Raw genomic sequence first — 27,905 nt, 5'->3', positions numbered from 1 at the left:
TAGAGTGAAAGAAACGCACTTCGTGTGCAAGTTTATTATACATTGTATTAAACAAGAAATAGTTTTACAAAAAAATATATATAACAAATTCGAGAGCTGCAACATTCATAATTTGTATTTCTTTCCACAGGAGCTTTTTCATAAACCACCCATCCAAAAATGTCAAAACATAGAAATTAGAACAAACAGAGGATTTTGTGTAGAGAATACAACCTAAGCATTGCTTCGTAATGCAAATGATGCAGTAGTGTTCATAATAAACGTGTTGCTTAACTTGGTTGTTAACCTCAGGAAGTCTATTTTACATTTCAAACATAAGTAGGGACACCCTTGGTAACCATAGTCCTCCGGCTTGTGAGTATAGTTAGCCGTGCAGAAGATTCACGCCCAGGAGTGTTCAGTAGTAACTTCTCCATCCGGCCCCATGAACACTACTGCAATCAAACCAGTTTATAGGCTTCTGAAACCCGCTACTCAAACAACATCTTGTAAATTAGGAAATAATGATGAGGTCTAAACAGAGCTCTCAAAGAAGCGCACAGCATATACGCTGCTCAATGTGAACAAGAAAATGCAAGTGAATAAAGGTTAGTTTTTGCAGAGGACATGCTTAGTGGAAACAGCTTCTCCTGCTCAGTTGGTATGGTAAAAACAAAGAACTCAGTTTCATGCATTTCACTCCTGGAGCTTAGAGCTGGTGAACTTATCACAAGGGAGTGCGGAAACGCTCACCCTACAAAATAGCACGAACAATTAATGGCACCCGGCACAGCCGACTGATCAATTATCCTGAAATCAGCAGCTATCCAATGTTCAAACAATTCACCACCCAGCATGCAACGTAATCAACCATGCTGTAGCAGTGCTTGCAAAAACACGATGCAAAAAGGCAATAGGATTCCAGTTCTAAAACATCTTCAAAACCAATCATTATGTGCACCTTTTAATCAGAAACTAATTGTTCTATCGCCTTAAAAATGAGATTTTATTTTAAAACAGGTCAACAAACTCCATGTACCCCCAAAGGAAGTACATTGGGATGTTAACCGATGGTCAAGTTGGCCAATGCATGGATTAAACCAGAGGAAATTCCTCAACTGACCCAACCGGGTTGAGATGTACAAGTTAGTATGGGAGAAGGTGGCCTCGCTTTCTCCTAAAACTATCTTTGTAGTATATTGTGCACAACTTTCACTATACAAGATGTATTTGCCCATCTCCTCACTACACATAACATTGGTTTTTAGAACCAATTCCATCTCTTTCATACAATTGTATTTTCCTTATATTTTGTTTACACAACTTTTTATTCAGCCAGGAGTTGTTGCACTTTCTTAAAATCTGACAATTTAACGTCATTTCTATTCCTGGACATCATCTCATGTTTTAGGACTGGTTATTGAAAATGTTGGTTCGCCAGCTCTATGGTCATGCGGACGGTTGTAAAGCCACTGCAAACATCTTGAATCAGATGGCAAAAGAGCAAACTTCTAGTGGAAGATCACTCATTAGAAAAGTTTGAAGACCGTAAACGTTTGGGAAGTAGAAACATGAAAAAAAAATTAATATACCTGAATTCAGGAAGAACAAATATTCCTTAAAAAAAAAAGCTCCTTAAGGGTAAATGAACCACTGCACTGTCCAGAAGCACATCAGTTTTATATTAATAACCTGAAAGAGACAGTGGAATGTAATGTGGTCATTATTACATGAATTGTAAATGACTGATGTTTGTACAAAGTCCTAATATCCAGCACGTATGATGAGATCCACTTGCCTGGGGTACGGCACAGGACATATATTTTAGGGGGTAAATCCCCTCTCATTCGCAGCTCTGTTCAAAACATCCAGCAGCAGCAAGTCCCTGGAATCCTCTGAGTTTTTTGGGAGAGCAGGAGCAGAGGGGCATATAATCAAAAAGGTCACCTTTCGATACATCCCTTCTTGCTATTATTAAGAAGCTTATAAAGCGCAATGGTTACACCAACCGGAGTGTCCCCGCGGTAGGACCTAGCTGAACCCCAAACCCTCCCAAGCTGGCCACCAAGAAAAACGCGGGCATCTGAATAAGATGGCACCATACCACTTTAGCCCACCCTGGGGAGACGGAAGAGCCACGCTTTCAATTTCTTGCGAAACAAAGACTCAGACTCACTTATCCCAAGATCCACAGGGAGCTCATTCCAGGCCTTAGCAGCCAAAGAACCAAAGGATCTTCCACCAGTCCATGCCTTCGGCAGCCCAATCCAGCGTACGTTTAAGGGAGGCAGTTAAAGGAGGTTGAGCTACGCCTCTGGGTGCACATCACCTTGAAGTCTACTGCTAGACAGCTGTAAAGAACATTTGTTATTTGAATGCTCTGCCTGGAATCCACTACCTTCCCCTCCAGCCCCTTCAAATAAAAATTCTTTAGAAACCTCTTGAGTACTGAAGTACTCGCCAAACACAAGATTCTGAATGATGGCTAAACCAAACTAGGTATAATAGAAAATAAAAATGCTATTTTTTTTACAGAACCCCGGAAAATCCAGAAAAATTACATATAATACGAGTTACTTAAATTTAGTAGTAGCCCTATAGAAAAAGTACGGAGGGCACTTAGAGTTCCTGTTCTCTACGCCTGAATGAAAAAAACAACAATTACACTCCAGGAGAGAGGGGCTGGGGTGGTTTCCTTCAAGCTTGAGCTCCCCGCAACCCCAAAAACCAAGTGAAATCTTTAAACAAATAATATATTTTGCATCCAATGCATTTCCTCTCCCCTTCTGCCTTGAGGCTCCTCAATTCACCATAACAACGTATTTGAAACTACATCGGCGAAGATGTTTGGATTTAAGGGATTGGATTACAGCAGTAAAATAAAGTGTCAAACTTATACCACTGAGCAAGCTTGATTATATTATCTCAAAAAGTGTTTTTCTTTTGGGATAAAGACATTGGTAGAAACCAATTAATATAGATGTTTAGGGGTGGAGGGTATTGGAGATACCCATAGACCTTTACTATCTTTCAGTATCAATTAGCATGCACTATTATCCATTAAATATACAAACCTTAATACTGAATCCTTACACAAAACTGACCGAGTAAATCAAAACAAGGAACACATCACTGCACCCAGGTTCTGATTCTATGGGACCAGTGCACACTGAGACCCAAAAAATGGGCTAGTTTAACTATTAATCGAGGTGCCTATCAAATAACATTAGATGTAAAGAGAGAAACTGATCATCAGCTCCCTGCCTCTACGGAAGAGTAAGGTGGGGCTATTGTAAAATTCAATAGAAGTTTAATTAGAGCACACTTTCACATTCTTAGCATACAAAGCCTATGTAAGGGGCGAATCCAGGTGGAGCAACAGAATATTTGGTTCTGAAGGGGAGTACTGCGCTGTCTAAAATTCCTTGATTGAAAGTGGCCCTTAGCCTGACTCGTGCTAGAAGAGTCTCACAGAAAGACTGCTCTTCTGTGCTAAACTTGGGCACAGTCTGCCACTTCCCGGCAAAGCCACTTGACTCAAGATAGTCTCCATCTTTTTGCATCACTGAGTTTCTGAGCACTTGGATATGTTATGAAAAGCGAGCCATAAAAACTGTAACAAAAAAAAAACTGATTCAGATTATCTGGTGGCCGATGAAAGTAATTTTAAAGTACTTGTGTTAACAGATAACTACATCTTATAAAAACACTGCCCTTGTTTAGCCCCCAAAGCACCAACACTTGTACCTTGCATTAGGGGTATTCACAATGGCTTACTTCACAAGAAACCCTTCTTTAACAAGGCAGCCATGACATTGCTATACCACAGATATTTCCTGAAGCCATGTTCCTTCAGAGTGACCTACTAGCTAATAGGAAGGCATAAAATCATCCACATTTTTTTCCAGCACACAAACTCTCTCACTCCATATGAAACATCAGTTCGCCATAGTGATCATCTCCCAGCTTTTTAAATATGCTATGCGGACACCCCTGAATGGTGATCCCAGATACCCTGATGGATCATAAGAAAAAGACAATACGCTTTTTAGTGCAAGCTCTCAAAAGCAACAGCATTTGAAAAATTCAGAAAATTGGTATTTCTAAGGTCAAAGCGACCACACAAAAACAAGAAACTTTCCCACATACAGATGTGGTGATAATGAAGATATCTATCTGCATACTAGTTTCTGCTTAAACTATAACCAGCAGACAAATGATTTCAGGCTTACCAACAAATGTACATAGTAAAAAATTTTAAAAAACTTGGAGGTTTCAAAAATAAAACATACACAACCGTTAGCATGGAATGCAGACATGAATGATAAGAACTCTGCACGCACAAAGATATTTTAACAGTTTATTTTTAATGTATACTGAGCATCATGTCTTTAGTTGCACTGGAGACAATCAAGACACTGTTTGTCTCTGGTTCACACGTCTCAAGAACCCAGTTTACAAACTGGAAGAAAAACCCATCCCAACCAAGGTGGCCTCCTAGGGCCGATCATCCAAAATAAGTGACCCACAACTATCAAGGACTGAGACAAGCTTTTCAGTGAAGGTTGTTGGCTACTGAGCAGGACAATCCTTGCTTCTGGGTCAATAAATACAATTCTTGGTAGTTTTACCATAAAAGAATCGAACACCATAGATAGCCATCGATCGGTCAGTTCTTGCCGGCGTGAATGCTTGGATTTGGGTCCCCCAGCATTGAAGATGTCCTTCTGCACCTTCAAGACTCAACTAGTTCTAAGCCACTGTGTTCTCACTCCCTTAACACAGCTAGTGTCCTGGTGGTCTAGCTTGATAGCCAACAATAGGCTTAGCGTGCATTTTTCCAAGCGGGCACTGTAGCATTGCCAACAATACAGTTTCTACCGTAGCTCATTCAACATTCCTACACCCTCTACTTGTGGCACACTTGACCATGCACGCTCTCCGCCTGTTAAACCTTCAGCTTGCCAACTAACCCCCTTCTGCCCTTACTTTCCAGGTACCTCGTTCTCCCTTGCATCATAATCTGAATTTGCCCTTGTAGAATCCTGCATCTGTTTTCATTAACACTGATCTACCACCGTGCCTCCACTTCACCTAGATCCCAATTTTGTCATTTAAAGACACAAAGCGGAGGTGCATGGATTAAGTACTATGTACAGGGAAACCATCCACCTTCGAGATCAGTTATGATCTGGAAACCATGTGGAAATCTGTGTCCTGGGGCACGTTCTAGGAATGAAACGGAACTAAGCAATTAAAGATCAAAAATGACGGTCGACTGGTAATTAAAAAAAAAAAAATCATTCGGTAGCAAAAAAAAAAAAAAAAATATTAGAGGTGACGGGACAGCAACACTCCCAAACTGTCCATCTGACCAGTCACCCACAGATTAGTAGAGAGGAGTGACTGTCGCAGCAGCTCAGAATACAGCAGCAGGTCACCTGGAGATGCAGGATCCAGGCGCCATCAAATTCAAAGCTCGGCAAAAATCAGACCACTCGAAGCAGCAGATCTTGTACCTGCTCCACCCCCCTCGGTTGCTCAACGTGAGCCCCTCATATGCATGCACAAAGGCAACAACGGGTAGACAATGCCAGCGGGCCTGTGCCCTAGGGGAAGCACTAGCTCAAACGAGCAGAGTTAAATCGACAAAACGAATCACCCTGTTTCTGTAAACCCATCCCAAGCAGGGATGGGGTCTGCCACACAAGATTTCACGCCCACTTTTGCAAGAGTAAAAAAATGCAACAAAACCGAGAAAAGGGAGTTGAAGATGCCTAGATTTAAATGTTTTTTTTTATAAAAAAAATGTTTATTGAAGTTAACTACAATTTCATTTGGCCAACCTGCTTTTCCCTTCGCTTCCATAAACTTTGTACACCATAAATAACATCTCCAGGAAATAAATATAAACAGCTCCTATGTCTCCTGAAGTGGGCTTGGACGGCAGAACAGGGTGGAGTGGCATAAGAGGCAGGGTGTAAAGAGGAGCAAAGTTGAGACGTTTCAATGAGGCTAAAAGGGGGTGCACCGCAGAAGGGGCGTGTGATAAAGCAGTGTCTTTAAGTGTCCTCGTTCATTTCCCGGCTATCCGTCCTGGCGATCTTGCATGGCGGCGCAGAAGCTTCTCCTTCTATTTCCACTTGTTCCTGGTCTCGCTTCTTTGCTGCATTCTGCGGTGAACAGGAGGATGGGAGGGGAAAAAAGAAAATCAGTACCATGCGCACGAAATCAATGAGACCTTCTCTGAAGTACTGGTGGGATGGGGCTTCGAAACACAAAGGCTGCCTTACTTTTACGTTTTGTAGATTTTACATAAATACATCAGTACTTAAATTGTTCCACAATTATTTTCAACCCTGCCATTTGGCCTTCCTCAGTACCAACAATAAAAGAATGTTCTCTAAAATGAATGCTGCATTTACTACACACCGCTTAGTTCTTTGCCAATCAGACTTTTTTTTCTCCTGGGCACCAGAAAACTGACTTACACCACTGCACTCTAAAAGGAAAAAATATATAATACTGTCTAAACTATTTCGTTTAAATACTCAAGCCCATGGCGGCAAACTATAAGCCATTTCCCAACAGGAAGTCAACTGTCTACTGAAATAATTCAGTCTTTGATGAAACAATCACTGTAAACAGACTGGTACAATCCAAGCACCACAAGTAAGGCCTCAAATACCTAACTACGTGCAAGGAGGAAAAATGAACTCCAATGTCTTAATGGATGCACTATATAGGCCATCTCACATAGGTTGAGACTGCTTCAGATGAACATATTGAAAGTGTTGCAGCCTTACACCGGTGCCTTGAATTCGGACTTCTGGTTTAGAGGATAACAGGCATGTTTCTGGGTCTGATGCCTAAAAAGGTGGAACATATACAAGGAGTAATTTTACACTGAAGATGAATTCTCTACAATTTTCCAGTCAGCTACAAAAAATTCTGGAGCATAGAGAGGATGCCTAGAAAACGCCTAGAGAAAAGTTGGGCACATATGTGGGGTGGGTGGACGATATCTCCATAAGATGCAGAAAGCATCTAAAATAATCTAGAGTGGACAGGATGCAGACGAATAGGAAGAGAACTCTAGCCGTGAGTGGATACCGCAATAAACATTTCAACCACTGAAGGCCATCAATGTACCTTTTTGTCCCATTGCTGGTGAAGGTAACGTAGGAGGATGTTGGTTTTTTCTGTTACGATGACTGTTGAAATGAAGGGAAAAAAAGTTACAGAGGGCTATAAAGCCAGCACACCACTTTCACATGCACATACTTTCTCAAGGTCAAAAGTGTCAAACGTGTTCCAACATACGAAATTATTCCTAAAAAGAAGTAAATCCAATTCTAGAGCAGCACTATCTCAAAACTGTACATAGTTTTTAGTGTTTATAAATAGAATGGTTTATTTTTTCAAGTACATTTTGAGCAGGAAATGAAAAAAATAATTTAGAAAGCCAAAGGAATTGTCAGAAAGTAAAGGGAAACTTGTGAGAACTATTTTACTTACCACTAGATTTAGCTATATGGCCGCTTGCAGTAGCCCAAAGAGCAGATTCATGGGCCTCCACGAGAAGTGCCATGCTAAGAACAGCTTCTGCCTCGAACACAAGCCGAGTGAGGACAGTAGCCTTCTCGGAGCACCAAAAAAGCTGTTGCGTGCCAGAGCGAGTGCTTTCATGCAATATACGGAATGCAGGAGAAAAAACAAACCTTAAAATTGACTCTCTAGTAATACCCCTGCAGAAATTTCCCTGATGTTGTGCTTTTATAGAAAAACCAGGTGTGGGGCAGGGGAGAAGCACTTGACGCAAAGAGCTAAAAAACCATGCACTCTCATTGAGTGCTGAAAAGAACAAGCATTTACAATGCAATGGTTTTGCCTTTGTTAAAGTTTGAGATATTGGCAATGCTCTTGACAATTTTTTTTAACATAAATAAATGGCATTGTTATTTGCAATGCCACTAGCTTTATCTTTCGCAAATGACACCCACAAACACCTACAGAGATCCCCCAACACACACCCACACAGAGCCCCCCCCCACACACTGCGAGCCCCCCACACACACTGTGAGCTCCCTCCACACACTGCGAGCCTCCCCCACACACTGCGAGCCACCCCCCACACAGAGAGCCCGCACACACCGAGAGCCTCCACCACACACTGAAAGCCCCCCCCACATTCTGAAAGCCCCCCCCACACACAGAGCCCCCCGCCCACACACAGTGCCCCTCGCCCACACACAGAGAGCCCTCCCCTTGTCTGGCAATGTACACTAGGCCCTTAGAGTTCTATAAAGCTTTGGAGAGAGTTATTCAGCAACTGTTTATGATAAAGAATATCTTCGTTCCCAACTATACAATGGTGGACAATATATCTGTGGTGTCATTTATTATGAATAAAAAGAAGTACACGTACGTACGCATAATCTTCGTGCTTCCTGGATAACCGATCCCAGCGTAAGGTATTGTAATCGGTAGAACGGAAAGGCTATTGTGAAGCGCTCTGACACCTTCGGGTAAAGTCCGCGCTATATAAAAACGCATAAAATAAAAATAAATAAATAAAACTGTCGCACAGGCTGGTATGCAAAGGTTGGGGTCAATGCCCCCCGCCCCGTCTTTCCGCCCTAGGCCTCTACTACACATATAGCAGCTGAGAGCTTCCGACACATTCTCAAGAAAACGCATTGTTTAATTAATATTATAGAGCTCTCCAGTTTCTCAGGTTTACGCATGAGTAGGCCAGGTATTTGAGTTGAATTTTAGGACCTGTGGTCCAGATTAATACTGGTAAAGTCAAAGCAAAAACCTGGACTGGAAACGCTATTCACGCACGAAGAAGCTGGGGAAATTGAGAGCTCCAGCTTTACTAGGCACATAATAGGGTCGCTCACGGAGAGCGGGAGGGGGGTGCGGGGGCGGGAACGGACACAAGGAGAGGGGGGTGCGGGGGCGGGAACGGACACACGGGAAGCGGGAGGGAGCCTCCCCTAGCCCCAGCACGGAGGGTAAACAAAGCACTCACCTGGACTTCGTTCCGGGGCCGAGGCGGGACTTGCTCTTTCCCCGGGGCTCCTCCTTCGCTCGGGAGCCTCGGGACAGACGACGCAGGCTGCTTCCTGCTCTCCACTCCTCCTCCTCCCGATGGCACGGCGGAGGCTCGGCCGGCTGGGCCAATCCCAGCGCGGCCCTGGCTGTATGACGGACGGCTGCTTCCCTTCGGCAGGAAGGCGGGTGTCGGCTCAATGCAGACCCAGATTTGGTGGCGTTCCCGAGAACAGGCTTTCGGCTGACGTAGCCAAAAGCCAAAAATTCTCGGGAACGCCCCCGAATCTGGTCCGGCATTGACAGACAGGCCCGTCTTCCAATGGCTAGCCTCCATTTATGGAGCTAGCCAATGGAAGACGGGGGCCGTTCCTGTCTCCCCTACTATAGTAATTAGGTTTTCGCCTGCGCGAAAAAGCTGCGCAGAGCGCAGCTTTCGCCAGGCAAAACCTAAAAACGGCAAGACTGAGATACTCCTGTGAGTAGATTCAAGCTGTGATTGGCACCGTCTCAAACCTATGGGTGATGTTTGAGGAGCAAAAGGAGCCGATGGTTGAAGCAACCGGACCCAAAGCCCCTTAACCCCTTGCATGCTGATGACGAACCCCAGCCGTCATGCACTACGGTGCTCGTGTGCTGATGACGGCTGGGGTTCGTCATGGCCCGCCCCTGTTCATTTGTTTACAGCACAGGGGCGGAAACGGGCCAGCAGTGAAGGGGTTAAAGAATATAAAGAACACAATATGTCCTGTTCACCATGAACAGCACACGACCCATACTCGTCACACCTGATGAGTGTGTATACCTCAGTGAGGCTGCGCACAGCCACAGTTACTCAACCAGTAACCTTCGTTAAAGACATGTTGGGTGTGAGAAGCAATGTATTCTGGATAAATGACCAGCGCACAATGTTTCTTTTGTATCGAACACTCCAATGTTTTGACTTTTTCTCATTTCATTTTTACTCACAATAACAAGGAGAGAAAATCACTTTATTGTTAAGAAGTTATATAAGAAAGCAGCTACAGCGTGAAGGTGAGCCATGTCTTGCGACATGGGCCAATGCTGGCGTGCTACAAGTAGCAATCACGTAACTTTTTTTTTTTTAAACAGGAGATGTTCTGAACGGACCAAACAATGATTCCAGTAAATCAAGTACGTAAAGGTCCACTCGACGTTGTAATTGACATTTTCAGAGCTAGAAAATTTAAGGCGGGATCAACGTGGAGCCAGTGTTGGAGCTCCTCTCTAGCTGAGGAGGATAAGCAATGGAGGAACCACCTGTGAATGCTTGTGGTCAAGGAGAACCAGATGAGAATGTAAATCACTCCTAGAGGTCCAAGAAGTTTATCAGTAGAATGTTGAATCCAGAGGGACCGGGACACCTCGGACAATGGAGAGCTCAAAGTGGGTCCATTCGGCTACACGACATGTTCATATCTTGAAAGGTTAGATGACTCTACTTTGTACAGGTAACAGTTATTTCAACGCAAGCGTTACTACGCCTGCCAGTACCCCGCATGCCCTTGCAACGCGAAAGGTGTGCAGCAAGGGGTAGAAGGTGCTGGATTTAACGCCAACACCTTCCCTACTGTTGCACACACTGGAGTTGGAATAGTAAATTAAAATATTCCAACTTTCAGTGCATCCCGACAGCAAGTTGGGTTAAAGATTAGCGTTAAACGGCATGAGGGGTAATGGCAAGCGTTTTAACGTCATACAGCCCTTTGTACCTGCCTTCTCAAAACAGCAAATGTGGAGCTATTGCCCTGCAAGAGGCAAAATAGCCCCCACCACCCCAAAACACACACAAAAATAATTTTAAGGCAAAAATTGTTATTCTAAGTAGTTATTTTAGGATAGGTCCTCACTCCTCTTGCCGTCAGTTGCAGCTGTCCAGCCTCCGCAGCAGAGCAAGAGTTACCTGGGATTCTGGATCTGGCCAGCAGCCTCCTTTGGTTATGAACCTTCTTAAACACCTACCACTTAGATTCTTAGAGGCAAGCACCCCACCCAGCAGGCGCACCCACAGCATGTGTAGTTCAAAAGCTTGTAGCTCAAGTCAGAAAAACTTGCTTTGGCAGTTCTTACAAGCAGATCCTGTGGGACAGAGATTCAAGTTCGATGGGAGGGGGCAGCTTTGACAGAGCCCCTCTAATAGACATTGAGGGTTAATCTTGCACAGACAGGAGGCAACTCTTCATTCTTCTTCTGCAGGCAGGTTCTTACCTCAAGTAGGCCATGACAGGGCTTTTAAAAGGGATATCAGGATTGAAAAGGCTAGAGGTCCACAGTAAAACACCTAGCTATTTCCCACACTCTACACCACCCCCTTTAACTACAGTAAGAGGTGTTTCATGTTGAGGAAGAGTAACATGCAACACTTGTAATTTATTTGCAGCACATATCTAACATGATTGTACTTCTAGTAAACGAGGCAAAGCTGTCTAAGGCCCCCAGGCCTTCCCACTCCTCCAGTAGCAACCAGTTAAATCCAGACCACTAAAGAGGCATTTCACCCCCTTCTGGTCGTGCCACAGAGAACCAACAGGACAAGTCAGACGTACCAGATTCTGGAGTGGCTCATGTTGGGAAAAGGCCTAAGTGACACCAGACCCACTCATGGGCAAATGTCAGGGAAGAGCCCATGCTGTTTGCTCCCAGGAATCTCCTGGGATTGCGAGAGATCCCTTTGATACTTTGATCTGGTAGGTGCCACTGCGCCAGCCCCAAGCTGTGAGTAACCCATGAACTCATGCCAACTGGCTTGGCACACACATTTCTCTAACTACCACCAAAAGTGAACGAGGACACTAAAATCTGAGTGTATATGCTTTCTTCAGGACAAGCTACCCGTCACCAGGATGGCAGCTCTCGGTGGTGTTTTCCAGGGTTCTCATAGATTGGAACCCGAGTTGTTCTATAGAGAAGCTTTTTCAGTTCCTGCTCTGACTTTAGGTTTAGCGGTGATGTTTTTTTTCGCACTATGGGAGTACGCACTACAGTAACAGAAAATACTTTGATTGTGACATTACTACACACACATCAATGACTGCCACTGGATTCTCCAACAATTTCTCACTCGTCTTATTAACGCCGCTCTCTTCTTATATATTTATTCGACTTTTAGTAGTTCCATGAACTGCTACGTTCCTCAAATCTGCATTTAATGGTTCTAAGATTAGGTTGATAGCAGAAGGCTTAGACAAAGTAGTGTTCCCTTTTATTTACACGTTATTAGGGGCCCTTCAGACCGGACTTGTCTCGTTTGTACCAATAAATACAAACGGATTAGCAATTTTCCAATGAGGGAAAAATGTGTTTTCCTTTTTCTTATTACTAATTTTCAATTTCAAAATATAAAAAGAGAAATTAACAGCAAATATTAATACAATACAAAATGTAGTCACAAGATATCCCTAAAAAAATATCTGAAGCCCTGGACACTTCTGGTTTATCGAGCAACAATACTTGAGCACTCTCTAACAAAGAGTGTCCAGGAGGGCGGGATTAAATGGCAATTTCTAGGAAAAACCACTAACTTTCAAAATAAATTCTATTCAGTTTCAATGCCTGCAAAGGTATCAATGTATAGCACACTCTAGTAAGACAACCCATCTCCTGCAGCCCATTCTAAAGCAATCAGATGATACAACATAGTCCAATAAAGGCTCCAAGAATCTTACACTGAGGCCATTATCGCCCAAAGTGGCCCAGTCCAATTGCAGTGTTGTTGAATATGAAGGGGGTGCACAGAGCCACCCAGGGGCACATGCGAGCCCAGGGGCCAGATGTGAGCTCAGGGGGCCCATGCGAGCTCAGGGGGGCTACATGCGAGCTCAGAGGCCTTCATCCCGCCCAGGCTTTAAACATATGTTCTTTGCACGACCTGCCTGGAGAAGTAAACTCAAAATTAGAAAAGTGAAAGTACCTGCAAACGATAAACTGCTACTGTACAAAAAGAACACTGGCGGCTTCAAGGCGCCTGTGGAGGAAATGTTGGCACCTGCCGGTGCGTGCTCTTTTTACTTTGTGCTTTATGGGGGAAGAAAGGTGTTTGTACTTTCGAACACCTGTTTGACGTCAGCACATTTGCTGGTAGCTCTGGAAGATAATGAACCGACCCCCGGACACGGAAGACTACTGGCGACCGCGTCACACACTGTAGGGGGCACGCGTGCAGACACTGCCGGTACAGCGCACGCTATTGATGGAGACGGAAACTAAAACACGGCGTTGATTTTATATTAGGATGAGTGAACCCCACCACGGGGCTCCTCGTTAACAAGTGTGAGACAGACAGACGGTCTCTGAGCTACCAAGCGGCCCCGTGCCAGGGGGCACTTATTCACCCACCGCAGCCCGCCCCCTGGGGCTTAGGACCGTAGGTAACCAGGTGAATCCCGGAATGCAGTGCTCCTGCCCCAGAGGTGTGACTTACGTCACAACTATTAACTAGCCCGGGACAGGAGTATGAACCCCTGCAAACTCAACCAGCATGTAATGTGTCCCAGGCCCAATTGAGCAATATTAAAGGGTGTAATGACAACTATTGCTTACAGCGCTTTGAAACAGAAGCGAGGCACTATATAAATTTGAACCCCTGCTAATTCAACTTGCATGTAATGTGTCCCAGGCCCAACTGAGCAATATTAAACGGTGTCATGACAACAGCTATTGCTTACAGCGCTTTTAAATAGAAGTGAGGCACTATATTAAAAGATAATTTGCAGGGTGCCCGCTAGGGCCACACCATTATGTTGAAGGTGTCACAGATGAAACAAGAAACACAACCGGTGCGCTGTCTCCCTGCATCACTTTATCAGGGTAATAAAAGACGGTGACGCCGTAACAAAAGCTGAAGAATTCCTTGGAGTATCTTACACCCACAGGGCCGGGAATGCTCAGCCAAAGATGTGCACAAGAACAAAGGCGAGACACAGCGTCGGCAGCAGCCGGGACCAGATAGGATCTACCTTGGCTCAGCACCTGGGATTAGCAGCTCAACCCTGCGCAGCCCTGCCCACTGCCCCACAGTAGCCCACAGACCCAGACCCCCACGCCTCACCCGTCTGCACCTCTCAAGACACGGAAGGGGGGCACCCCACCAAGTGACATCACCCGGTACATGCTCACATTTCCATCTTGTGGTCGGAAGCGCGGCCGCCAGACAACTATATTACGTGTCGGGTTGTTTGCCCCCCACGGGGGCTCCTTCTGGGGCTATTGTTGGGAGACAAAGGCGCCCATGTGAACTGTCTGCAGAGGCCCGGGGCCAGGAGATACAGGCCTGGGGGCCCGGGCGTGTCTCAAAGGCCGCAAATCACATCAAAGCGAAACAATGACGTGTAAAAAACTTCAGACAGCGAAAACAAATCAATCAGGTTTACAACTTTGTCGCGAGAGCACACATTTAAACACAAATCACAGATAAGATCTGCAGGCTGTAACTGGAAACAGGCAGCACGCAGAAGAACCCCTTCATGAATGTAAGTGGCTCCTACACCTGGGTTCCCACAGGGGCTCTCTAAGGAAACAGCCTGGACTACCGAGTTAGGTAGCTCAGCGAGCTAAGCCCTCGCTGACGAGAACCGCCGGTTATAGATTTAAAGCTCTACAAAGTCGGACTTTTAATATGTTAAATGTTGTTTAAAGGAGTACAAACTTTACTTGGGTTAAAATACCTACATATAAAAAGTTATGTTAAAGCGCTTTATAGACCACGTTGGGAACCATTGAAGCAGCGCATTTCGACACCGGTTCGCTCACTGCCAAGCTATTTTTCTGATCTAAATAACTATTTTTGTCGTTTTACACTCTTGGACCTTATAAATTAACAAAGTATTTAACAAAAATAGCGCCGGGGCATGGGAGAACCCGCTGGGTACTTTGCATACAGCCTGCCACTGAGGTATGTGGAAGGAACAAAAGCAGTGACACAAAAAAGAAGTTATCTGATATCTAGACGAGGAGATAAGCCAGCCATGATGTTCGCACTAGCAGTCCTGGTGTTTAAAGTGCATTCTGGTGCTTGTAGTCCTGCTTTTTTTAATAGTGCATGTAAAAATCACAGCAGAATGCAAAAGGTAGACATGGGAACCAACGCGCAGCGCTATTAGCTCTTGGCACAGAGTGACTTCAATCTCTGAAAAGCAATGCCACCTCACGGCATCTGAAACAGTGTGGGGCAGCCATCTACCGCCAGTTCTTTTGCTTTGCAAATTAGTACAGCTACAAGTGACAGAAACCGTGCGATCTGTTGGCTACTTACACAAATAAGCGCCTTGAAGCATCTTCCACGCACACGGAGCGCTAGCCACACAAAAAGTCACACAGGTCGGTTTCTAAGTGGCTGAAGCCTGCCTACCTTGCGCCGTCTCCAGGCCAGCGGCTTCCTAGGTCGGGGGCTCCCAGGGGGGTCTTGGGGAGGGGGCAGAGGGTCACGTTGCACGCGGACACCTTCATCTCTCCTCTGCCATGCCTGTGTGGGGCTGCTGAAGTCTCGGGCTGCTCGCCGGGCACTGCTGGGGCCAGCTATCCCTCCCCGATCTCAAGCGTCTTGAAGCATCTTCCACCACACGGAGCGCTAGCCACACAAAAAGTCACACAGGTCGGTTTCTAAGTGGCTGAAGCCTGCCTACCTTGCGCCGTCTCCAGGCCAGCGGCTTCCTAGGTCGGGGGCTCCCAGGGGGGTCTTGGGGAGGGGGCAGAGGGTCACGTTGCACGCGGACACCTTCATCTCTCCTCTGCCATGCCTGTGTGGGGCTGCTGAAGTCTCGGGCTGCTCGCCGGGCACTGCTGGGGCCAGCTATCCCTCCCCGATCTCAACCTCACCAGGAGCAATGCCCCGAAAAGAGGAGAAACGGCACTGCGTGAACAGGGCGGCCCAGGCAGCGGTAGGGGGGCGGGAACGGGAGCCGAGGCAGCGGTAGGGGGCGGGAACGGGGCCGGGGAGACACGGAGAGCGGGAGAGGGGTGGGAACCGGCAAACAAGCATTTAAAAAAGCAAGCACTCACCTGGACTTCTTCCGGGTGCCTTCAATGGCGGCCCAGATTCGGGGGCGTTCCCGGCTTTCGCCTGACGTCGCGTGACGTCGGCAAAAGCCAAAGAATCTCGGGAACGCCCCCGTGTCTGGTCCGGCATTGACGGGCAGGCCCCTCGTCCAATGGCTAGGCTCCATTTATGGAGCCAGCCAATGAATGACGAGGGCCGACCCAAACCCACACACAGTACTCATTAGTTTTTGCCTGCGCAAAAAAGATGCGCAGAGCGCATCTTTTTGGCGAGGCAAAACCTAAAAAAGTAGTTCTCAAAATGTGAATATTAGAAGGATACAAGTTAACAAATCAAAAAGATCATAAAGGGGTTATGCTCCAAGGGAAGGACAAAGACAAGAAGAGGAAGGTAAGCCAGCAAATAAGTAAGCAAGCAAATGACAGTGACAATAAAGCCAACCAATGGGCGTGCTTGAAAATCCGTTGTAAGCTCACAATAAATCTTTTGTAACCAGACAGCTTACGAGGTCTGGTATATGAGACCCAAAAATCAAAAACACACAAGCCAAAGGTTCCTTACTTGAAATAACACGGAAAAGTGGGTCATAAAATGAGGTGCCTTACCTGCAACACTGGCTTTAAGTTTGTTAGAGATTTAACATCAACTAGCCTAGGCCCCTTAAACAATCTCTCTCTCTCTCTCTCTTCTCCCCCCCCCCCTTAGGATTGAGTAAGAAAAGCTGGAATGGTTATAGAACTAAATGATCCAATCACACATAATCAGATCTTTCAAAAAAATTGTAACTTGCAGGGCGATCAACGAAACTTACTTTGTTCAGATGGGTAGTCCCTGGTGGGCAAGTATACCGAAGGCCTTCTGTTCTGTAAAACAAATAAAGTAATTAGAGGTAGGGCTGGAAAACCAGCATCACCAATTGATGGAGGATTGAACGTCATTTTGGCTTTATCACAAACGTTTTTTCTGCGCTTTGCCTGAAAAAGAATACATTATACAGTGAGAATTTATACGTGAACAGCCAGGCCCTTGGGGAGTGATATGACCAAAACATTGGGGTGAAGGGATACAAAACAAACAATGCTCTTTCCTTCAAGACATCCAATTTTCCTGAATACTTCAGTGTGTCTACAGAGAAAAAATAAACAGATGAGGAACTCTAGCCGCATTTATTTACATTACCCAAGTTACTGTTGACTATTGTAGCACTATCCTCTTCCAAATGATCAAGAGAGGTGAAATGCCCCATCAATGCATCCTCTTTAGACTATGATGAATCTCAATCAACATATCATGGGAAATAAATTCATTTATCATAGATGCTTAAGCTTTGCATAAGGAATGCCAACACTCCAAAGAGGTATTTGAAGGTTGTTTAATCAAGGTCCAAAGAAAAACATCCACTTATACAGATCACGTAAGGTTATCACAGGCTGCAAAGGGCACAGTTCACCGGCTACACCCCAGGGACCACAAAGGATTCCAACATACACCGTCATCAGAGAGTTTGGAAACACGTCAACATATCGTTCCTGTTGGCATATTCCTAAAAGGGTTAGCTGGTCACTCCAGGTCAGCAGAAGACACTTCTACTTACCTGATCTTTCTGATGCAAACCAAATTGTCGATTAAATGGGTCATTATCGAAGTAAACCAAGCCTAACCCTTCCAAAACGAAGAAATAATTAAAGTGCAGCCTAGGACTGGACAACAGTGCACTGTTAACACGAGTTACTGACAGGCGTAGTAGCAGCAGATGCAACAAAGGAAGGGATTCCGGCATCGAGAGGTAGGAGAAGCAGAAAACAGCGCCATAATATTGGGCCAACAACTTACTCATCAGTGACCTCGGAAACAGATAAACTCTCTTAACACGGCTAAGAAGCTGCTGTTCAAGCCATACTTTCTAAATATGCAGGTCTCAAATGAAAAACCTGATTAGCTAAGTACATAAATCAGTATTTCATTTAGACTTTTCACAATTAATGTGGTTCTACAAAACTAAACTGTATCTAACTAACAGACAGTTTAAAGCAAGCATCTGGGAACAATAATTGCTGGGGAAAAAAGATATATTTCCTTGCTGGTTTCTGCTTTTTTACTATAAAATACCATTAACAACGGATTTTTAAGCTCCCATAACATTATTATGACATTCCATGTGCTATCTTCATTCACACACAAACAAATGCGATCATCTCTAGAAAACTGGCTAGAGACCACAGATCATTTTTGCAGTAGTTTACAGCCGTCCTGTGCATATACCATTACTTTCTCACATCTCCCCAAAAAACAAAGAGAACAATACTCACAGAAGCTTTGCATACTGAATCCGCGTGAAATCTGCTGAAGTTGGTCTTGTCATACACAGGCAATCCTTTCAAAAAATCTGCCTAATAAGAAAACAGAGAAGATTAAAAAATATATATTCACATCCCGAAATAAAACTAGATCCATTGGTAAATTAAAAACGTGATAGCCATTTTCATACATGTGGCTTTCATTTACAGTAATGAAAAGGGCTCATGCTAAACTGCTTCTGGGGCAGAAGAGGGTCCTGAAACTTACATTCTGCTAGATGGAAGAACAGAGGTGGAAGAATTCTTAACAGCCCAGTTTGCCATGCTGTTCACACATCTTTAGGTTACGCCAAGTATGCAGTCCTTTTAGGATAACCAACTAAGAAACTTTACTTCATATACAAGTCACTTTATTCAAATTTCTTAAACTGAGCCATTGTAAAAAGCTGGAGCGGCTTAAATTATATTCACACCTCCACTACGGTAATCACGGTTTACATATTCTAGCACATAACACGCCTTTTTGAAATAAATTAAATGGTATTGCCTTATATAAATGGCAACTGTTCAGTGAACACACAAAACAGAGTGATATGGTAATGTTGGTTATTCTCTCACACTAGAATATCGGACTACGGTTATTTTGAAGATGTTATGTTATGTTAATATATATTTATTAAGCGCTCGTACGCCCAGGGGCTTCATGGCGCTATCGAAAAAGGAACACAACACAGATATAAAGTAAAATACAACTCAGCAGTAGGCCTGCATGAACAACCAGGTTTTAAGAGAGTGTCTGAAGCTGAGAAGGTCTCCACTCAATTTCAATTGTAAAGGAAGCGAATTCCAGAAGGTGGCTGCAAGATGGTCAAAGCAGCAGCCACCAAGACGTTTCTTTTTGAAAGATGGAACAATCAATAAAGATTTTTGAGCAGAGCGAAGATTTAATGATGGGTTGTATCTAGAAACAAGGTCTTTTATAAACTTCGGGGCTGTGTTTTGTAAGGTTTTAAAAATAATACACCCAGTTTTAAATGCAATTCACTGCGCAACAGGTAACCAATGCAATTGTTTCAGACCAGGTCTAATAGATTGCAACTTTGTAAGTCCAAGAATAAGTCTAGCGGCTTGATTCTGGACCAGCTGAAGTCTTTTTTGCACGCCCACTGGGAGTCCCAAATAGAGACTATTTGAGAAATCCAGTCGAGACAGAACAAGGGCGATGATGACCTGAGTGAGGGCGGTCTGCGTAAGAAAATGAGCTATTTTTCCTTATTTTTTTAAGTTGAAAAAAACTGGCCGACACTACAGTACCTACTTGTCTTTTCAAAGAAAGATCCTCACTTAATGTTACACCTAGGCTTTTAACCGAGGACGATCTCGTAGGTGGAGCCCCCCTGCTAGAAGGCCAGAAGCATGGACTCCAACTTAATTCACTTTGCCCAGGCAAGACCAATTCAGTCTTGCCTGGGTTAAGTTTCAGATGATTAAGACTCATCCATCCCTGAATATGTGTCATGGTGTTATAAAATTCTACCACGGAGTCCTTGGTGTTCAGGGGAAAGATGAGTTGTAGATCGTCCGCGTAGTTATAGATGGTAACTTTAGCATTCCTTAGGGAGTACAGTAGTAGGCGAAGGTACAAATTAAAAAGTAAAGGTGATAAAGATGAGCCTTGGGGTACTCCACATGTGGTGGAAATAGCGGGAGCTGTAAAAGGGCCCAATCTTACTGATTGCGTGCGGCCTGTGATAAAGGAACTAATCCAGCTCAAAGCGGGCCCCCTAAGGTCCGCTTGTTCGACACGGTTGACCAGAATGGAATAGTCAACCGTGTCGAACGCTGCCGAAAGATCGAGAAGTACCAGGGCCTGGTGGATGCCTTTATCAGCATTCCGCCTTAAAGTATTTTGTACCGCCAATATTACAGCTTCCGTTGAATGACACGAACGGAAGCCTGCCTGATTGGGTTCAAGATATTCCGTTTGTTCTATGAAATTAGACACGTTTGTACAGACGTAGGCTTCCAGTAATTTAGATGTATAAGGTAGCAATGATATAGGCCTATAGTTTAACGGATCAAGCGGATCTGCTCCTACCTTCTTGATCAGAGGGATAAGCAAGGCCTTCTTAAGGCAGCTAGGGACTTTACCCTGTGAAAGTGATCCATTTAGCAAAGGGAGCACGCCCTCAGGAAAGGCTGTCCCCACCTCTCTCAGGATGTGCGGAGGGCAGGTATCATCAGGTGAGCCAGATTTAACCCTTGCGAAAGGTCAGACAAAATCTTTTCATCAATAGGGGGGGAAGGTTTCTAATGTGTGAGGATTATAGTAAGCATCATCCAAAGGAGGGGGAGGTAGGGAATTTAAGAGACTCTGTTTTATAGTGCGAATTTTGTTGAAGAAAAAAGCATTCAGTGAGTTACAGAGATCCTGGGTGGGGGTGACCGATGGAGCGGTTCTATCACTACTGCTAAGATCATTCACAATATTGAACAGATCTTTCATCTTATTTTGAGAGTTCAGTATTTTTCAGAAAAATAGTCCGTTTTTTGTTTTAGAACAAGTTTTTGGTAATCTTTACGGGCCTTGCAATAATTGACTTTATCTTGTGTTAAATACCCAATTCTCCACTTCCTCTCTTTTTGAAGCACTTCCAATTTTAGAATCTTCAAATGTGGAGTAAACCACTTATGTGCGTCATTAGGGCGGGAGCGGGGAAAGTTTATGCAAGGAGCGTAGACGTCAACTGCCTGACGTAACCAGTTAGAATAGGCTTCTTCAGTGGCATCGATGTCTTTAGCCATGGGGGAGGGACGGACAAAGCCAAGGTGTCCAAAAAGGCTGATGTGTCTATGTCCTTCCATTTTCTAATTTTCCCACCTGTTTGAAATAGCTGCTTTTTGCCCTTCTCAACGATAAGTGTAAAATGTATAAGAAAATGGTCTGACCAGATACAAGGAGTTATAGAGGAGATGGAGAGAGGGATATTCTGGGACCATATTTGGTCTAGGCTGTGCCCTTTTTCATGAGTAGGCGAATGAACCTGTTGTGTTAAGTTCAAATCTAAAAGTAAGGCCTTAAGTTCTGCTGCCTGAGCTTCCAAGTCAGTAGCATCAAACCAAAAATTAAAATCACCCAGCAAAACAATTTTGGCGTGATTAATTACAAGGGAGGCTAATTGTTCTACCAGTATAGCAGCAAAAGTGGACAAGGATTGAGGGGGTCGATATATTAGGACCATTAACAGTGTTCCACTGTCAGTGTCCGTTTTAAAAACAATGTTCTCTGAACCTGTAAGAACAAGGGGCGGTAGTAGGGAAAACTTATGAGTATTATGAATAATGGCCGCAACTCCACCACCTCTTTTGTCTGAAAATCTGTCAACATTTAAGATATAATAATCCGAAGGAACAGCCGCCAAGATATCTGGTAGTGAGTCCAAGTTAAGCCAAGTCTCCGTGAGGAGCAAGATGTCAGGTCTCTCAGATCGCAACATTAAGAAAATGTCCATATGATGTTTGAACATCGACCTCGTATTCAAATAAATGCATTTAAGCTTGGTCTGTGGTTCTAATGAGGATTGAGGACGAGTGCGAAGGCTGGAGTGGATAACATTTCCGGCTGTATGCTTGGACTTGGAGATACCAAAAAAGGCGTGAGCTTGAGTACATGAGGGGGTAATGGCGGGCATAAGTTATCTAGGGGTCTTAATTGCATCAGATCATGAGAGGAGTAGGTGTAAATTTGACCAGGGGTTTTGGACCCCGGCCCCAGTCGGCGGGGGAATAAAGAATTAACTTGTACCCCCATCTTATGCTCAAGTTTTTTTGGGCAAAAGGCGTAAAACACACACTGATCCTTACAAAAGTATAACTCTAAACCATACACAACACTGCCACCAGACTCACCTTCCACATTCGCAAAAGTGGACACATCACGCCCTGCCTCACGTAACTGTACTGGCTTCCCATCCAGAATTGCTGAAAATTCAAGTTTCTCATCCATGGATACAAATCCTACCATAACGCAGGACCAGCCTCTCAACGACCACCACCACCAACAATCTAGACATCTACACCCTTACTTCTATCTCCCTTGGACACATTTGCAGAAGCAAGACCGGCGGTTGCGCCTTCTTCATCACAGACAAAAGCTGGCACGTACTCCCTCTAGATATCAGGACCGCAAAGCCACTCCCTCGACTTCCGCAAGAGGCTGAAGATCTGGATATTCAATTAGGAGTACCGCCTCAATTGGCTCATGCTCCAGCGCCTGTATAACCACAGGAGTAATAAGCTGCGCCATACAAATCTACATAATATAACATAACTCAAACAAAACAGGCCCACTGAACTGAGTTAGATGTTCGCTCTCTATACTACTAAATGCCCTGAAATATCAGTAGAGTAGGAGGAGCAATATGTCAGTAGGGTTACGGGGAGATCGATAACAGCAAATAATTTGTACTAGGGAGGTACAAACAAAGGTCCAGGTCACAATTTCTAGATACCAACTATAAATATGTTCAATTGTTCGAGATAAAATGGAGTATGCAGTTGTGCTTATGGTCTTGCTAGCCTCCAGAACTCTTAAAATGATTTACATACAACCTGAAAATGTTATAGTACTTAGACTTGAGGTGATCTGCATAAGTGCTGAAAAAAATTGTTTGCATTAATGGATCGTTGTGTCTTTATTAGCCTTTTCAACTGAACCACAATTAATACGTTTTAATAATATTTTAGATATGACTAGGGAAAAAATGATCATTCAATCTCAATCCTATCTAACTGGTGCAAAGAAATATAAAAAGTGACCATAGCAGTTACCCAGCTGCCGGCAATTTTGTCACCCCGCTATCCCACATTCAACTACAGTGCACAAAACCAAGAGGCAAACAGGGATCTGCAGGAGTTTTTCACCCAGAAAACCACCATATGAATGTATACCTTATTCTGATCTACCCTGCTTCGTTCTCCAGCTATCAGTTCTCTTAATGCTGTTACTGGAGGTACACCAATCACCATCTTGATGGATCCTTATTTGGCAATGGACCGCATTTGACTACTATCAACAAAGTTCACCAATGTTGGAAGCAAGCACTGCCCATCCAAGACTTTAATCACCACATTTAACCTAGCATGTTGGTATCTTTTATAATATGTTTTGTAGCCAAAAGGTTAAATGCAAGAATAGATTTTCAATGAAGGAATCAATCCTTAATGGAATTGCCTCCCCATTAATCAGGTAGTCTGTCTGGAAAGCCTTACGTTTTGCCAGTCACAGGCCAGTGCCAACGACTTTCAAATCCTAAGTCAGGTAACATTCAAAACACTCCCAATCCTGTGGGAAGTGAAAGCAAGGTAGCTGCGGGCCATTCATTGACCCCTCACTCATCACAGCCGGAGGCATAATTTAACAATATAAGATTTATGACGATTCATTTAGGAGTTCTTGTTGATTTGTCGACATTAATCTAAAGACAGACCAGACACAAACAGCCACTCTGGAGAGCTCATGTCCAAAGTAAGTTTTACTAACTCATTAAAGTAGGAAAATAAGGCAGTATTGAGAAGGTTTTGAGCACTGGATCCTTTGCAGCTCTACAAACTTGGATATTCCATATAATACAGGAACAGAGAGGAGACAGAATGGTTCTGGGCGGGTGCCCTTGCAGTAGTCTTCTGCACTGGGCAACCAGGATTAATAATGTGCCATAGACTGCAGGAAACTGAAGAGCGGTCCCAATATGCCTTTAACTGCTTAAATCTCTAGGCAGCCGACTGCTATATTCCAGGTTCTGATGCAGCAGAGTATTTCCCTTAAGGAGGTTAGTCATACTCAATATGGCTTCCTGCTGGTCGTCATTCTTCAATGGTATTTACACTGCTTCTCTTTGGATCTCTGAAAATTTCGCTGTCTATGGTTATACTTTTTTCCCACTATTGTGAAAAGAAGAGATGATCGTGGCACTGCAAACAGAATAGGTTCACAACAAAAGTACACAGAAGTCTGTCGCTAAATGATTACATCAGTTGAATCAGTAAACTCTTCTTTCTACTGTTTGTTGACTGTCTAACATTGAAGACAATTTCAAAATGACCTCGTGATTAATTGTACACTCATTAGTATCACAATGAAAGGATAAAGACTGGATGACGCTTAAAGTCATGCAAAGAAAAGCACATACTGCTGATTTTTTTATAATTTTTTTTTATAAATATTTTTATTAGCATTTTTAATAAAGATTTTTTTTTTGTTCAACTTCCAAGGACCATTCCAAGAGTACAAAAGGGAAATCTTTAAAAATTGTTAATTCTTTATTTTCGTGTCGTACGAGTTGGTCTAAAGTTACCCCAGACTTTAGAAGAGGAATCTGTGGTAGTTTTTACACACTAGAAAGGCACTTCCACAGGGACCGCAAAACTGTAAACATTTACCATCACTTTACATTGTTTTTGTGTGACAGCTAGGGTATACTCTATTTACACTATGGATAGAGTAGTTTGAGGACCAGAATGCCTATTAAACGAAAATAAAAATACCGTTCTATCAATGGAGAAGTGTGGTTTAGGGGTTAGAGGCGGCAGACCCGGAAGCTGAGATCGGCCCTGGACCAAGGTTCAATTCCCCGCCTCGGCGGGGTCTTGGGCTAAAAATTCCACTGACTCGACAATTCTCGCTCCGGTGCCTTCTCGACTCACGGGTTCACACTCTGCGACTCTGGGCAATAGCTTGCTTAATCTCCACAACGGCCCCTCGCGGCGGGATGCCTGGCTTTCACCTTGTGGATACCCTGCTGGGGTTATCTCACAGGGGAATACCAGGACGGGTTCCCTAAGCAAGCGCCGGGAAACCCACTGCGGGTAGCTGTGTGCTATATAAGCTCAAATACATTTACATTTACATTTACAATGACAATCTACTAATAAACTCCCTTGGACAAGGCACAGTACCCTCAATTTCTACTGTTATGTCTTTTAGTCCACCACTATCACACAGACATTAACACAGATGAACAGGTTTCCTACTCTATCAATAATCACATATATGCTTGGTTCAAGAGTTACCGACAGAATCAAATACGTCCTACAGTCTGGCATAATAAGGGTGGTGCTCATACACCAACACCAACAAACCCTTACAAGATTATGTCTAAGGGTGATTGCTTATTCTTGGTCCTTGACTGTAATTAGTAGAAGAGTTTGAAGATGTTTATATATTACGGTGTGTTTAGAAGGGATTCTAGGGAACGCTGGGCAGGGTCACTTTCGACATCCATTAGTTAGATACACAAGTAGCACTTTATTGCGCACTAACTATGCACTTTAATATAACAGCTGTTGTCCGGGACAGCTATTTTAATGAAAAGGTAATGTGGTAAATGTTAAGAGTGTAACACGTAATGCTTATTCTAATCGTTCTTTGTGGTACCTTAATTAGATAGTAGTGAACTGTCCCACATGCGACTTTTTAGGATTTGTAACAAATGTAGACGAAATCATAGAAGTAAATTACATTTGAAATGTATACTATAACATGTCTGACGAGCAGTTGCTAATACCTCCGTACAGTGGAATTTGAAATCAACAAGACCCATTTCTCACCTCTACTCAGGTGTAGAAATAACAGCATCTATTAACATGAGCCATTCTTCATTTTCTACCTACCAGTGCTCCATCTCTTGTGACCCATCACTTTAAAAAGGTATAAGGTTGTAGATACCAGTGTCAAATAAATCAATAGCATGTGACCTATATATATGTTGCATGTTAATAAAGTGTTTACTGCTGTTGACCTCTGCCTCGTGTCCTGCCTCTGTTGTGCTCTATGGGAACTAGATATGTTGAGTATAGAAGTGCAAAATATACTGCTACTACCAATACCAGTCCAGAGAATCTTGGCAGTCAATGGCCATTCCAGGCTGTGAAACGTACTGATGACATCAGCTGCATCTTAATAAGTTTATTGTTTGCTGGGAGGAGAGGATGTACGGGTTGGTAGAAGAGATCCGGGCTGTGTCCAGCACAAAGCTTGGTCACTCTTCTTACAGCTAAACATTTTCAGAGGTTGGCGGGTATGAATATTAAAATCAGTGATTATTTAACAAGCCATACTTACTGCAAGATCTCTTTTCCACCCAAGGCCACGAACCTAAAAGTTCCCCAAATTATCTATACCCCACCCTTATCATGAGGGCTTCCCAAGGGATTTGGGCACACTCTCCCCATCGACTCTGACATTCCATTACACCTGCATTCCTGGACGGACCCCATAAACGCCTGCCGACCACTTGCAGGCTTGCACAACCTCGCACCGCTTTTCCAAACTATAGCCCCCAGCCCCTTCCTTTATTTATTTAATGCGATTTTCTATAGCGCGAACATTATCCGAAGGTGCAGAGCACTTTACAAAAGAACCAGTTGCGATACATAAGGACTTAGGATTACATGAGTTACATAAAAGATACAAACAGAAAAAATTGCAAATGTACAAGTTGTAAAGTCACACAAGGAAGAGACACAAACAGAGAAAATTGCAAATGTACAAGTTGTACAGTCACTCAAGGAAGTGATACAAATGGATAAACACTAAGAGTCACATAGGAATGGTAGTAAATACAAAGAATTTACTGCATATACTAGTGGTTAGTTATCTCTATATACATATATATACAAATAGATTTTCTCAGGATTTTTGGTGAGGGAAGCAGCATGCTGGATACAGGTTGTACTGCATTAACAGATGCACCATTGCCTTGCCTACCATATGCTTCACAGGCCTAGCTGTCACCTCTACCCCCACCCCCCCTTACTAACTCCAGCACTCCCACCCTTTGCCGGGGGGGGGGGGCTGTAGCCCCCTCACCCCACTTCCAAGCTTCAATATCCTGCCTCCCCTCTTACACCCCTCTGTGGCTGTAACCCCGAACCCTTCCCAATATGAAACCACATCTCCCTCGGCCCTCTTTCCAATCTGACACCAGTGGATGCCACTCCCCTTCCAGAGGCAGGGGCATCCCCTCCCAAAGCTGGAGCCCCCTGGCCTGGAGAGCAGGGCGCGGCCCAGGCTAAGCAGAACGATCCAGGGCCGGGGACGACTTGTCACCCCTTCCTGCCCCGCCCCTATCCCAGCCCCGGTAATGCACAGGCCCCCGATGTCGCCACCGGGGGCCCCACCCTCGCACTCACCATCATGGCCCTCCAGCCGCAGCAGAAGAGCCACTTCAAGCCCCGCAGGATCACCCTAACCCGCTACCACTACAGACGACGCTCCTGTTGGTCATTACCTCTAGCTCGGCCCGCCTCATTGGGCCCTGAAGAGCCACGCGCGCGCTCATTGGTTTGTGCCACACCCTTCTCGCAGGCGCATTGGTTGCTAAGGTAGTCCTTCGGGGGTACGAGAGCTCGGTTGATGCGTGAAAAGGCACACCTATTTTGGTGACTTGTGATTGGCTAAAGCACGAACGAATGGACTGCAGCGCAGCTGGAATCGCGCGTCCGGTTTCACGATGTCACAGAGCAGTAGACGCGTACAGGCTCAGAAAGCGTACGTC

General features: G+C 44.3%; 1 protein-coding gene across 1 annotated transcript; it reads right to left on the bottom strand.

The window, feature by feature from the left end:
• On the bottom strand, positions 1 to 27,633 carry DDA1 (DET1 and DDB1 associated 1). The gene is made up of 5 exons (XM_086946829.1): positions 27,541 to 27,633; positions 18,361 to 18,441; positions 16,863 to 16,914; positions 7,132 to 7,193; positions 1 to 6,152 (listed from the first exon to the last, which is right to left on the bottom strand). The coding sequence occupies exons 1-5, from the start codon at positions 27,544 to 27,546 to the stop codon at positions 6,042 to 6,044; spliced, it is 312 nt and encodes a 103-aa protein (XP_086802955.1). The 5' UTR covers positions 27,547 to 27,633; the 3' UTR covers positions 1 to 6,041.
• Between the last annotated feature and the right edge of the window lie 272 nt (positions 27,634 to 27,905).

This window comes from Lissotriton vulgaris, chromosome 12 (genome assembly GCF_964263255.1).
Source record: "Lissotriton vulgaris chromosome 12, aLisVul1.2, whole genome shotgun sequence".
Lineage (NCBI taxonomy): Eukaryota > Metazoa > Chordata > Amphibia > Caudata > Salamandridae > Lissotriton > Lissotriton vulgaris.
The sequence above is the reverse complement of the archived record's forward strand: the minus strand, read 5'-3'. Positions and strand labels throughout refer to the sequence as shown.

Coding starts and splice junctions, on each gene's coding strand:
- DDA1 (XM_086946829.1), bottom strand. Junction 7,194..16,862: donor GGACTACCCATCTGAACAAA/GTAAGTTTCGTT, acceptor TCATTTCAACAG/TCATCGTAACAGAAAAAACC. Junction 6,153..7,131: donor ACCAGCAATGGGACAAAAAG/GTACATTGATGG, acceptor TGTTCACCGCAG/AATGCAGCAAAGAAGCGAGA.